This window comes from Epinephelus moara, chromosome 22 (genome assembly GCF_006386435.1).
Source record: "Epinephelus moara isolate mb chromosome 22, YSFRI_EMoa_1.0, whole genome shotgun sequence".
Lineage (NCBI taxonomy): Eukaryota > Metazoa > Chordata > Actinopteri > Perciformes > Serranidae > Epinephelus > Epinephelus moara.
The window spans coordinates 15379736-15394728 of record NC_065527.1 but is presented as its reverse complement, the minus strand read 5'-3'; the positions used below and the strand labels follow the sequence as shown (position 1 = coordinate 15394728).

The 14993-nt window shown below is 41.5% G+C and overlaps 1 protein-coding gene across 2 annotated transcripts in view; it reads left to right on the top strand.

Moving 5' to 3' along the window:
- Nucleotides 1–13774, top strand: part of gabbr2 (gamma-aminobutyric acid (GABA) B receptor, 2) — a 227339-nt gene extending 213565 nt beyond the window's left edge. For both annotated transcript variants that reach the window (XM_050035369.1, XM_050035367.1), the window contains exons 18-19: nucleotides 7102–7219; nucleotides 9953–13774. In XM_050035369.1, coding sequence (XP_049891326.1) covers nucleotides 7102–7219; nucleotides 9953–10118 — 284 coding nt within the window. In that variant the 3' untranslated portion in view covers nucleotides 10119–13774. The remainder of the gene's footprint in view (nucleotides 1–7101; nucleotides 7220–9952) is intronic.
- Nucleotides 13775–14993: the final 1219 nt, after the last annotated feature.

Here is a 14993-nt window from a genome sequence, read left to right as displayed (position 1 = left end):
CCACTGTTAGCAATATATGTTGATAACAACACTATGTGGTATTTTGCAAATACAGACAGCGTAGCAACATGCCCACGGATAAAAATTGAACAGTACTATGGGTATGGCTGCCCTACTGTAAAACAAGAGTGTTTACTCACTATGTATGTGACCGGCAGCCATCTTGAATTCGTAAGTCGGGGGTTGATGCTGTTGCTCCGAGTTTCCGATCTCAGGGTGCGTTTGAGTTCAAACTTCCGACTGGGAACTGGGAATTTCAGACCTCCGAGTACAAAACAAATGCACCATAAACACTCCTGCTGGTGGGCGACATAATGTGAGCTTGGCCATTCTGACACAGCAAACAAACATAAGGTGGCTGGCTGGTAACAAATAATCTCAAGCTAAAGCTAAAGTACGTTTCTGAAAAAAATTTAGGCAAGAAATAGGCAACACAGTCACAGAATATTGGTTTTTATTTCATCAGCAGTGCATATTTAGAGAAACAGTGTTCCTATGTGGTGGGCTGAGAAGTAACAACTACGTAACTTGCTGTAATGAAGTGTCGTTGCTGTTCATACAGCCCATGTAAAATTGAACATGGCGTCTCATTTCTTCCTCACTCACTGACTGGAGTGCTGCTCTGTATAGACCAGGATCCAACCAAGAATAAGCAGCACAGTATGATGCATTTAATTCCCTTCTCACCTCAGTTCAGCGTGATTCAGCCTGATGTAATTTGCAGATTGATAAAGTAATGTGTACCGCTGCTCACTTCAGAGAGAATATAATGCACATTAAAATAGGTTTCATGACCATCAGAACATCCAGAGTTTGTTGTTAGTTAAAAAAAAAAAAGAAAAAGAAAACTAATCCTCATATATTTTCTAATAATAATTCCTTGCTGTGTGGATGTTGCGTCTGCATATTCAGTGGCTTTGGTAAAGGATTTTGATGCTACTTTCAGAGCAGCAGGTTGAAAAAAATATCTTGACGCTTTTCTTTCCATTGCTGGAGCTCCTGACAGCTGCAGGTGAAGTAGGGACACATGAGTACTGTGTCTGACAGCAAGTCTGTGACGTCTCTCAGGATGAGTCATGAGATTAGCTACAGTACCTGCATACTCCACTGCTGCTTAGCAAGTTTTACACATACTGTAGTCACACTGTTATCAACTCTCCCACCTTTATTGTGGAGCCCAAAGTGGGTCCATACTTGTTTTTGCACCTAGTGATTGGGTATCTGGGGTGTTGTGTGCCGGGTGTTGAACATTGTGCTTGAGAAAACAGTAGAGTGACGCAGTTATCAGGTGACACAAGCATATGGAAACACAAGGAAATCAGGTGCTAGAACATAAAGATACATGTGTAATCCATCTTTTCCAGTAGATAGAGCGTGTGTCATTTACCCTCCCATCTTCTGCCCGACACAGGCTGTTTGAATTGATGCAGCTGTATCTTAGACATTATGAAGCCGGGGCCCTCAAATTGAATCACTGAATCGTTCCACCCCAGCAGCACCACTTTGCATTAGGCACCATTTGAACAGACGCAGGGCGATGGTGATGTACAGCAGCCAGTTTCAGCACGTCTGATGCACACGCCAGCACAAAGCTGCTCTCAGGGGTGTCTAATGGATCTGTCTGAGTTTGGGAAGGTAAAAGAGTAAAACAGCTGCGCTCGTTCTGCGGATTGGGAGCAGAGCGTGTTGGAATTGTTTGAGAAGTTCCTCATCTGTGAAAGTTCATAGTTACGCAATGAACTGATGGCAGTTAGTCAGTACACTCACAGAGCAACGTGTCTAATGCCTCGTCTTTGTGTTTTAGTTTGTTCTTTGCTTCCTTCTGTTTCTCTTCCTTCTCTGCCTCTCATCTTTTGTGTGCGCACATAAATGCACAACACACACACACACACACTCCTATTTTAGCCTTGTTAGGTATCCTTATACGGAAATAAAAAAAATGTGTTGCACAATTGGTTGATGGAGCAGCTTAGTGGTGTCTTTTTATGGAACACAGAGAACGAGATTTCAGTGCCAAGATTATTTTGATTAGTAGATAATTAGCAAATAAGCTACCATCTGTGAGATTTCTGATCGTCTTATATTTATCCTTTTAGTCAGTCATGTGATTTCTCAGTGATTTGAAAGATTTTAGAAGACATGTTAAGTAACTGCCATGGCTCAGTGCACTGTATCAGGGTTTAAATGAGCCTGGGAAAAGATTTTAAATGATATTTCCCTTCGTCAAAAAATCACAAATGAAATAAGAAAAGTGGTCATATTATCTGAAAATAATTAGCTCGCATAATTTAAGCAAACAGGGCGGCATGGTGGTGTGGTGGTTAGCACTCTCGCCTCACAGCAAGAGGGTTGCCGGTTCGATCCCGGGCGTGGGAGCCCTTCTGTGCGGAGTTTGCATGTTCTCCCCGTGTCAGCGTGGGTTCTCTCCGGGCACTCCAGCTTCCTCCCACAGTCCAAAGACATGCAGATTGGGGACTAGGTTAATTGATAACTCTAAATTGTCCGTAGGTGTGAATGTGAGCGTGAATGGTTGTTTGTCTCTATGTGTCAGCCCTGCGATAGTCTGGCGACCTGTCCAGGGTGTACCCTGCCTCTCGCCCGATGTCAGCTGGGATAGGCTCCAGCCCCCCCGCGACCCTCAAGAGGATGAAGCGGTTAGAAGATGAATGAATGAATGAATTTAAGCAAACACATTCTTACATTTTCCATTTGTTGACAGTAATCTCTCCAAAGTGCTGGCAGATGATATCAGGCTCTCTTTAGTGAAATAAAAATGTCATGTGCTCGTAGAAACACATCTATTTTAATCAGGAGAGACGTGTTCTGAGAAAAAAAAAAAAAAAAAAATTATATGTGCACATGAGTATGAGGAACGTGACAAGTCTCTGGCGATCAGACCCCATCGTGAGGTCGTATTTTCCAGGAGGGAAGTAAAGACATGGTAGAGTAGGGAACCCCCTTATGGAGTCTAGACACTAGTGCTGGTAATGGTGGTGATGACATGTGATGAAGAGGGAGCTGAGGACCTGGATGTGAAGAGGAGTGGGCTCTTGATGAGCTCCGCCTGGGCTCTGGATAAGGTGACTGGAAGTGAACGGGGTGGAGGATGTCGTGACGATTCCACCTTAAATGACAGCTGAGAGGAGCAGAGACACATTTAAAGTTTGGCAGTAGCAACATGAATGGCTGAAGGAGATCGTGGCAAAGTTTAATTGGCTAACAAGGTGAGGGAACCCCGTAGTCAGCTGATTGGAGGAGAGGGAGCTGTGAATTGCTGTTCCTGATTGAACTTACACTGAGCTCCATTCTAGGCTGAATCTTTGTATGCGCTGTCTCGGTTCGACTGTCAGGAGAGAACAGAGACAAATATAGCAAGACACTGTTTTGTATTAATATTCATTTACAGAGATATTTTTTATAGATGGAAAAAATAATGTGACCAACAATCTGTATCTGTCTTCTACTGTATAAATTAGTGTCAGATGCTCGCCTGGTAGAAAATGCACCCCGTGTACCAAGGCTGGGTCCTTACCACAACAGCCCCGGGTCGATTTCAATGCAAGGCCCTTTGCTGCATGTCATCCCCTCTCTCTCTTCCCCTTTCCTGACACTCTTCACCTGTGCTATCAAATAAAGGCAAAAAGCAAAAAACATATGTATCTTAAAAAAGAAATAGTGTCAGATTACTGTTTTGTGTTGGATAGAGGAACAAATACGTGCACCTTTTCTTTGCCACCAGCTGGAGTTAGCAGACCATGGTGCCTGGGCAATGGGGAAAGCTGATTTTGGCAGCACAGAAAACTTCCAAAAGAAACTTCACTTCACTTTTCTGAAAGGATTAGACAGTCATCAGCTGTGTTATTTTCATATTTCCCTTAGCAGGAAAAAGAATCACATGCTCGTAAAGAAACAATCCTTTTAATGAGTGAGTGTTGTTAAATAATCCAGTCTCTGCTTTGGGCACAGGGATCAGATACAACGAAGCAACAGAAACAGGCCGTCTTACTCATCATATAGTTGTATTCCTGCTGCTGTCATCAAGCACTGTTTTAAACTGACAGATGTGGGTAAAATTTAGTAGAGCCTCACCACCTGTCTCAGAGCAAGACTCTGATATTTAGCCATAGACTGAACCAGCTATCACTTTTTTTATTCACAGAGAAGTTTATTAGAGTCTTAAGTTGTTGAAGTGTTCAGGATAATGATCTTGTGAGGAAGGACGGAGAAAGAGACAAAGAGAAACGGCACATTAGGTGCTGCTCACAAACGTCAATCTGACACACACATTATGGAAATTAAATCACAGGTCATTAAGCTTCATTTGAAGATCACCAGCACGCCAACTTTTCCCCAGCTTAAATCTGCTCGTGCTTGACAGTCATCATCGTCATCATCATCATCATCATCATCATCATCATCGTCACCACCATCATTATCATCACCATCATCATCATTGCTGGCTCCTAACTGCAGTCATCTGTGTCGTAAGAGAGCTGGTCTAAATATATTGGGGCCGTGAATGAGTGGCTGTTGTAAGAGTAGAACGCCATGTCAACAGTGATTACACTCACGAAGAAGCAACGTCTCTGTCTCTCTCTGTGTCTTCATGAAAGGGACAGTTCAACCCCAAATCAAAAATACATATTTACTTTGGCGAGTGTTGGAGATGTCGGCTGTAGAGATGTCTGCCTTCTTTTGAATATAATGAAACTAGATGGCACTCAGCTTGTGGTGCTCAAAGCGCCAAAAAAATCCATTTGAAAAACTCAACAGCAATGTGTCTTTACAGAAATCATGACCCTGTTACTCAAGATAATCCACAGACCTTGTTGTGAGCAGTTTCATGTAGAAACTATTTTCTTTCTACCAAACTACACCAGCCAACTGTATCACTGCACAGACGTCCACTGTCCATGAGTAGATGCACACATCTTCTGTGCATTGGTACATTTTGAGGGTGTAGTTGTGTGCTATGGTCAGTGCTGTGTTAACGGTGGCAGTGTCAGTGAGAGCTGGTAGGTTGGGGTGGGGAGGCCAATTATTCTAAAAGAAATATTGGTGATTTTCAGGGGCTTGTTTCTGTTGGTGAAGATGAGCATGGTGGAGTAGCAGGTGTTACAGTACAGGAGGATGGGTTCAATAATGCTCCATTATAGAAGGAGCAGGAGGTGGGGTTTGAGTGAGTGAGTCTTTGTTGGCAGCGTTTGTTGATGTCTGTGGTGTGGTGATCAAAGCTTAGTTTATTGTCTAGTTAGGTCCTGTTTACTGACTGCACCATCAATAAATGTGAAACAATAATGAACAGATGTTGAGATTTAGTAGGTTAATTTACGTTATTGTCTCTTGTTGCACATTCAAAACTTTCAAAGTCTTATTTTACAGTAGAGCTATATTGGCAATACTCTGGCTATATGATATTCATCACAATACAGGGATTAAGATTCAATATATTGCAATAACCTTCAAAACTGTAAGTCGATACTGTATATCGTGACTTTTTATTTTTATTTTTTTTTTTTGGAAAACAATTATCATGTAAAGAGCACACAACCAAATGTATAATAAAGTTTACCTGTTTTTGTGCAATCAGAATGGTGGGATCTGCATTTTTATTTATCACAGTCCCTGTTCAAATCTGATACCATAGCCCAATTTTTTGTACAGTCTGATAAAGGAATTAAAAACTGCCTATATCAGTAAAAGAAAATGAATAGATAAATAAAATAAAAGTGCTTGCAGTATTATTTAGTTAACAAATCAAGAAAATAAAAACCAAAAAACTGATACAGTGTCCCTGAGAATTTATACAGTATCACAAAAAATTAAATCGTGATACTTTCTTGTAACCCTGTGGTATAGTATAATACTTAGGCTGGCCCTGGACTCTAGTGACACTTGAAAACACTCAGTAACGTAATACTTTCTTTGTGGCATGAACACATATTCTGAATCCATAATGAAAAGTATAAATGTCCGTGTCTGTGCTTTTAACACAGCTCTGAGAGCTACAAGGTTAGGCTTTTTTCAGAAGAGGACTAGACTGCTGGAAAATAGTTCAGAGCTCAGATGTCCAATCAGGGCATGGAGTGCTGTGATCACTGAATCAGGTCAGCAAGTGCTGGGAAATCTGGGACAACTGGAGACAAACTCAGTAGGGGGGAAAAAAATTCTTATTGTGTTTCAACCTCATTGCTGCCCCTGCAATATCCGGAGAATGCAGAAATCATGTTGGGAAGCCATTTCTTCTGTCCCCGCCGCCTTCCTGTCTGGATGAGGCTTCTTTCCTTTGTTTTCTTTCTCACTTTGATGATTTGCTTCTTTTTGCTTCCGTCTCCACTTTTTTAATTTGTCCCACACAGCTGTCAGTTATATTTTTACCCGAGCTTTAAATACCAACCTGCATATGTGATGTGATTAGATTATGCAATCAGTTTCCTTTTTGGAACAAGGAAAGTCAGCTGACAGACATGGCTGACATATTGTCAGACCACAATTATAACTGTTTTACATTTCAGCTGTTTGAAGGTTTCCTTTTTTTGGACAGTCTGTGGTCGTTTTTCCCTTGGTATGGTTGGTAAAGAGTGAATTTAAATTTTGAGTGAAAACGTGAAAACGCACATCTGCAATGATATAAACCTTCTCAAACCAGGAAATTCATTCATTTGCTAGATGCATATCAACATGCCACACACCCAGGATTAACAGATTTTTGTTGCTTTTTGCATGGCGTCAGGATCAAAGCAACAGCATAAAAAACAAGACACACCTTCCATGTTCATGACTACCCCACCTCTTAATCAATTAAAGATACAAATGTTGATCCAGATGCAGGTATTAGGACAAGAGGCTGGTCTGAAAACTACACAGCCATAAACATCTGACCACAGCAAAGCATAGAGGGTTTTAAGTGATGACTGAGAGGGATAGCTTTTGTATGAGGCGATGCATTGGTTTTTTGTTTGTTTGTTCTTCTAGAAAATCCTGCATAGTATACCTTTGACGTCATGTCTCAGGTGCCGGGCACATGTGGCTTAAAACAGCTGATCAGTTAAGTATGACGCAGCCTATTTTTTGTGACACCTACATGTGTTTTCAATGCAGATGGAGAGAAGTCGATACTGAAGAACCACCTGGAGCAGAAACCTCAGGCGCAGTGGGGCTCCATGGATCCTTCCAGAATAAACAGAGGTCCCCTGGAGGATATCAACTCGCCCGAACAGTGAGCTCTCCCATTTCTTCAGCACCCCTACCCCAATGTCCCTCTCCCCTCCCCTCCGTCTTGTCAGCTTCCTCATCAGACTACACGTCACACTTATCGCAACCACCAGCAGCTCTCAGGCGGTTGCTCTGGCAACAGAGCCCTGCGAAAGCATGGACCGGTCCTGTACTTTTCTCTCCCACGCACATCAACATACATATAACCACATAGAGTGTATGTGTGTTCTCCCACCATGCTGGACTTGCTGCAGCATACATGTTCACATTCAAACACATATAAACATGAACAGCAGTATGCGTATGTAGGCATGCAGCTGATTGATTTGTTGTCCCAACTCGTGAAAGAAAATGGTCATAGACGCTCATGCGACAAATGCTGATCTACATTCCCTTACTATTCATAAGAAAGCAAAGCTGAGGGATGTTGACTTCATCAATGGGGGGACACTTCATGCATCATTGAGAGCTCTCCCTCCCACGCCTGTTTAACTAGAACCAGAAGAAGAATGCACAATGTAGAGGGACAGATGGATGGAGAAGGGAGGGGCAGGAGACAGGGGGGGTAAAATATTGAAGAGAGGGCAGTTACAGAGAGAAGATGGATTAAGAGAGAAGGATGTTTAGATAGGAAAGAGAGACAGAGATAAGGAGGAGGAGAGAAAGAAAGAGGTAGAGACTCACAGAGGCTTATGTAACCAGTGATTTACAGCTCGCATTGGAAGCAGCTCTGAAAATAGACAGGGAGGAGAACAGAAGTAAAGGAACACTCGGAGCTATTCCCATGCCGCATAAATGTTTGATCACATGTAGGGAAGAGAGATGAAGAGGCAGCGAGAGAGAAAGAGAAGAGAAAGAGGAGGCAAAATATAAAGAAGTGAGAAACGAGGTATGATGAGAGTAAAGGTGGAGGAGGACGAATGGTAACACCTTGTGATATGACGGGTGCCAAGTCGAACACCAGGTGCACGTTGTTAAATGTAGTGTCTGTGTGATATATGATACATCAAAAAAAAAATGAAACCATTTCCTTCACGAACAAGGCAGCTTGTGTTTCCATCACATATAGAACAGGTCAGGATAACTTGATTAGGCCTGAGGACCATTAATATTTCAAAGTTCACCTAATTAAGACATTTTTCTAGGTCTATCACTGAATGAGCATGGATTTCATTCCCCCCCTCTTAATTTTTTACATAACTGACATTTGGTTATGTAATTTTCTTGCAAACGGCTGGCAGTGGCGCTAGCACTGGCGAGGTAGGGTGCGAACTGTCACAGCAGGAGGAAGCATGAAATGTTCTTTTTGTCAGATGATCCCAGAAGCTGGGAGGCACGGTGGATTAGAGGTTTAGTAAGGAGATGTGAAGAAGGGAATGAGGATGCTAAAGAATACAGGAGAAACAATTAGAAGAATTGCTGAGAGCTTCTATGAACTATACTTCGCCTTGTCTGTTGCGATCCATCTTTTCTATGTTACTGTTTAGTTTTAGCACTGTAGCTGGGTGTGATTACGTTAATACTTCATTTAAACAAAATGTTTGAAAATCTTAATTGGAATCTGAGCAAGTCCACTACATGTGCCACTTACGGGCTGTGGTAGAATCCCACCAAACCATAGACCCTTGTGTCTTTCCCTTGTGCCATTGTCAGTACTATGTGATTTTTATCTTCTGTAATAAATGTAAAATCTAATCCTGTATCTCAAATAATTACATTCATATTGGATTTTGCAGCACTTTCACATTAAGTGTGTTAGGTGCCAATGCAGGAAGTTTTGTACCATTTATGTAGGTAGGTGGAAAGTAAGGGTGAGGAGGTCAGGGTGGTGAATTGGAGTGTAGCACTTCCAATTTTTGTGCCAGGGACCAGAGTTTTCATTCTGTCACAGACCAGCAATTAATGTTTTAAAGGTTCCATATTGTAAAAAGTCAGATTTCAGTCTCTTTTTAATATACAAGAGGTAAAGGTGCCATAAATATAGTATGAAAGTATCAAAACGCTCAGTCCACAGAGAAATGCGCACTGTCCATATTGACAACATTGTATTTCCTGTTTAGTCGGGCATATAACCAAAACAAATGTGCACTTTGTGATAAAAGCATGAAATTTGGTACATTTATAGCCAAAGACATTCTGAAAAAAACTGGACATGGAGCCATCTTGAATTGTCAATATGGTGGCCATGGCAGCCATTTTTCAAAATGGCTACCAGCAACAAACTTTTTCTTATGTGTGATGGATATAATCTGATATTGAGGACACAATTTGTTAAATTCCCACCCAGCCCCTATCATGGAAAATTCAAGATGGCCACCAGTTTTCAGCTGTGAGGTGGACTGGTCAGCTATGGATAATCTCAGTGTAGAATTTTACATTTTTCTAGATGCAGAATTTGAAATAGGAAGATTTGAATTTCTTAGAAGCTTCCTATAGGCAGGCAGTATGAGAAAAATAATGTGCAGAATGAACATTAAAGCATGTAAACATGTTCTAGTAGAGTCCCAAAATCCAAGTATACACATGAAAATATGAGATCTTTCATTAATGGCAGCTGGGTCGGAAAAATCATAATCTTCAAAGTAACTACAGCTTTCAGAAAATATCAAGTAAAAAAGTCACAAATAAATTCAAATATGCCCTTGAAGTACCTCAAAATTATACTTGAGCACAGTACTTGAGTGAATGTACTTACTCTTTATCTCATAACATTGCAACTCTCCTTCTCTATCTGCAGCATACAACGTCGACTGTCCTTGCAGCTGCCCATCCTGCACCATGCTTACTTACCTTCCATAGGAGGGGTTGATGCCAGCTGCACCAGCCCTAACGGCAGCCCTGGTTCCAGCCCACGGCACAGACACATGCCCCCCTCCTACCGGGTAATGGTCTCTGGCCTGTGAGCTTCATTCACTCCCCCACCTGGCTCTTTGCAGAGGAGACATATATGGTTCTTTTTTTCTACAACAAATAGACTGATATCATCAGCGTATGTGCGTATTTTGTCTCGGAACAAGGAGGACAGGGGGAGAAGAGAGGGAGGGGGGGACCGAGTTTCACTCTTCGTACCTCTTCACCCCGGCCTCTCTTGAGAACTAAAACCCTCAGTCAGGAAGGGGTGCGAGGAGAGAGTGGGCACTGGATGACCCTTACAAACTCCTTCAATTCACAGCAATGTCCCCTTGTTCATCTGCTCCCCTTACCTAGGCATATACACATATGCACAGTCAAACCAACACAAACATACACAAGTACACACACATGCACAGACACACTGGCACCCCAATAGCAGAACAGCGGTGGACCAGCCCTGACCTGACGTGTAGCCTTATCTGCTTCAGAGGGGATTGTCTGTTTCTGTTCCTTATCTGTTGTGTGTATGTGCTCGAGGCTACGTGTGAGCGTGTCATCTAACTTGAGTATTTCACTGCTTCAGTGACTGGATACTGGTGTCGAGACGTGGAATTTACAAAACCCAACAAAGGAAATCATCCAATTTACTCCCCGTTCCCTTCTCATTCTTGTGGAGACATGTAAATATCATCATTTCTGACTTTGATGTACTGTAAGCTTTGTATATGCTGTGAATGGACAATTAAAAGGGGTTCTAAGTGTAGAGCTTGTAAGAGGAGCAGGTAATCAGGACATGGCACCCTAAAAAGAATTAGACATATGAAAGAGATTTGAATTGGTTTGTGTAACTGTTGATAAATTAGCATATGGGCAACAAAGTAGGATACATCAAAGCTTGTGAGTCACAGAACATGAAAAGGCACCAGGGCCCTGTTCCTCTAACTTGGAGTAACACATGGCTCTTTTTTCCACTTTGCTAAATTTGCACCACTGGTTACATCAGAGATTTCACATCAGACTTTGCATAGGCCTTTCATATTTTACAACTTGCTTAATATGTCCTCAGAAAGCATGTTCTACAGAATATCAATGCTATGCCTTTAAACAGGTCTCCAAGGCTGCATATGCTAGAAAATAGAGCTAAAAGGCACCACAAGAGTGTTCCACAGTTGTTATATATGTGTGTGTTATATGCCAAGAAATGCACACATTCAGATGTACACTTAAAACGCAAGAGAGCACCTTATGAATTCAGGTGCTATTCAGATGAGGCATTAGTGACGGGCCTGGTCATATTGATCCCCATAGAGTGGTCTCCGTAGACTGTTAAGATGCCCATCTGATCTAGCCCTCACAGCTAACCAGCACAGACACGGGGCGATGGGGTTCACGTCAATGGCAAAAGGGCACAATGACTTCTTCAGAAGAAATAACACTCAAGAAGTGATGGTGGAAAGGATGTAGGTCTACCAGTTCCACAACAAGCTTGGATCAAATGGTTGACCTGAATTTCCAAGAGCGATAGTAAAGACAACGACGACACTGGAGCCTCATCTAATAAAGCCCCAGCCGGCTGTAGCTTTCAGTTCCAAGACGGTGATGACACCACTGCTGGTCACAGTGATAGAGCATAAAGCACAGACACAGGGCTTTCTGTCATATTGAGTGTCAAGAAAAATCACTTCACACTTAGCAACAGTGAACATACCTCAGTTGCTATGGAAATGTAATTCAGTGCCGTTGAACTGGGGCCCAAGAAGGCTGCACTGAGCAAAACGGTCATCGACACAGTGTCGTCCTCTTTTCTTTTTTTTTCTTTCTTTTTTTTGTAAAACTGTCCTCATGCAGGAGAAAAGCAAGCAGAGACTCTGACAGAAAGGACTTTTTATGGAGCGTGAGAAAGTTTGTTATTAGCATATGTTTCACCATTGGTGTCTTGGTTTTTAGTTTTTAAGGCGTTTGTTGAACGCTGTGCCTGTTGTCTTATATTGTAGCCTGCAGGACCCACAGTACATAAATAGGGTGAAATTGGCGCTGACCCAACAACATTGGCCGCACATCTGTAAATTATACAACGTGTCATAGTTTTATTTCAATTCAATGCCTCAATGCATGGAACAGTGTGGGAGAACTTAGTGAAAGCTCCACTTCAGCTGGAGCGGATTCCCTCTGTGAGCTGATGTCTGAACATAAACACTGTCTTCAGTCGGAAGGCCAGTCAAGGATACAGAGTTGGAGTGGGAGACAAGCTGGCAGAGATCCACCTGCTATCGGACATATCAGGGTGACTTCCCGTGAGAGCTCCTCCACTTCCAGCCCCTGCGGAGCACAGGAGCAGGGAAACCCCGAGCACAGACCTCCAAGGAGTCACGGCTTCTCCCGCACCTTTGCCAACCAGAGAATCACGGTCACTTGACAAGTGAGTGAGAGACATTGTCAGAGGGTTGGTTCTTCCTTCAGGAGAAGAGAAACCAACTGCACATTTTATATATTACATTATATGTGATTGTGTACAATTTGCTGATACCCCGATGATGGTGTCCATGTATGGAATATTTGGTATTTGGCTTTCTCAAGACGGCATGAAATGAAATGTATAATTCACAGAGTTACCTCTGTTTTTGCAACTGTCGTGACAAATCCACTCTTGTCGTTTCATCCTCTCACCTACAATTTGGTTGTGTGTTTCCTTACAAAACATTCAGTTCTTTTAACCTGTTGATCAGCTCACACATGTCAAATGCCAAGATTCTCAGTGGACAAACTCAACATCATCATATCGACTATGCTACTGGTTTAGCAGTTATTCACTGAGGGCAATAAAGTGAAAGTAGTAGCAAATGATCAATCCTAATAACCCACTCCTGGCATTTTACCAAATTACAAAATGACTTTTTTTTTAGTCCATCTAAAATGCCAAATGCAGATCATCAGGTATCATTCTGTTGTTTTTTTTAATGTGCCCTGATTTTTTGTTTTTCTTTTAGTCAGATTCACTTTTTTCAACATGGATGAAAAATTGTTCAAATGCAATTGTGGTAGGTCAAGGGCTCATAATTTCCTGTAATAAATAACGTCATGCCGATGGTTTGTATTTGCCACAGGTCTTTTTACCTTTTTAGTTTGCAGATTGAAGTGACATATACGTATATAATTATATCTTTGTATGTGTCATCATCAGGGTTTCTGGAGAACACGAAACATACATGTCCAAAAATATAACAATATGACGTATATATTTAGTGGAAAAACACACAGGTCCATACTGTTACTGTTTTGTCAGTTTGATATGTGGTATCACATGGAGTTAAGTTCAATTAAGAGTTTAAAATGGAAAACAAACCTATGTTAAATGCAACATGTTCAAGAGGGGCAATAACTTGTTTTCTTATTACAGAAAGAATAGAGAACTATATATATGTATATGTAAAAGATCTTTACGTACATTCTCATTTTTACATAGGAAATATTTCACGAATACGCCACAAGGATACTTGGAAGTCATTTTTTTAATTTACAGTATCTGTAACTATGTTATGTACAGATGAGGTATAGATATGAAAAAGTTGTATAAAATAAGTATCACACTTGGAACACCTGAACTTTTTTTTTTGGAGCCATTAGTTGTTATGGGGGGATTTGAATAACATTCTTCTTTTATTGTCTGAATGTTATGGACAGCCTTTACTTTTCACATCATCGTTAAATAAAGTGAGACTGAAAATAATCTTTGATGTGTTTGAATCATTCCCGTGGTTCTCCAATGTTTGTATTCATAATGTCGATTTAAAGGCAGTCATCAGCTGTGTCTCAATTCAGGGACTGCAGCCTCCAGAGGAGGAGGTGGCCAACGACTCACATGTGACCTTTACAACTCTGAAACTAAGAGCTCACACGTGACCCCAACGACTCTGTAAGGGTTCACACCTACACAGGGTTTAAAGCCCTGCAACTCCATACCAGTCAGTTAGAATTGAAGAAGCTTCTTGGATGAGGGGAGAAATGTCTCCAAGAAACGCCAGCAAGGCCATTTGCCCACAATATAGCACTTATGATTACCATGACCTGGATGACCAAGAATCTTCACCTTCATCTTTTATTTAATACTTGAGGAGATGATTCACCACCGGACACACTGCCGTTTGATATATTTCAGGCTGATGGAGGACCGTTTTCAGGTGAACTTATAAAGATTGTGTAAGCTGTGTGCTTTTAGCTAATAGTAATGTTAACAACAGCTAACCGGTAGCTAGTTAACAACTTAGTTAACTTAAAATATAGTAGTCACTGGCACGCAATGTATCTTGGGATATGTTGGGCCACAAGGGATATATCTATTGCATCCTCCAAATTCTGGGAAATAAGGATGCATTTCTCAGCCGCACTTGAAGGAGCCTTCGAAATGGGATAGCCTTGGTCACGCCGATGTGACGCAATCTGTCTTCAAATGCAGCCTTCGAAGGCTGCAGCCCCTGATTTGAGACACAGCTAATCAATGAAGAAATCAGTCCACAGTCTGCACCTTCAAAGTTACTTAGATGGAATCAGAAACATGTTGCTCTCTATTAGCACCTAGTGACAATCTGAAGAAACTACACCAACAACGTTTAGCATCTTTCAGCCTACTGCCACAGTACTGCAGAGAAAGACATATACCTAATTTTCAGCCCAATCGCTAGAATAAATGTTGGCATAGTACATTTCTGCAAACCACAGAGATGTTACATTTGTACCTTTCATATGTAGCGGATATGCTGAAACTTTGCATTTTATTATGTCTCAACTTTGTTTCTATGCTGGTTAATTTTTATTGTGGCTTAGGCTGAAAAAACAGTCGGTTAGGGTTAGAAAAATGTCATGTTTTTGGTATTAAATACCCAGTTTGGTTGCTACAAACACGGCTGGAAATGTACCAAACTCTCGTT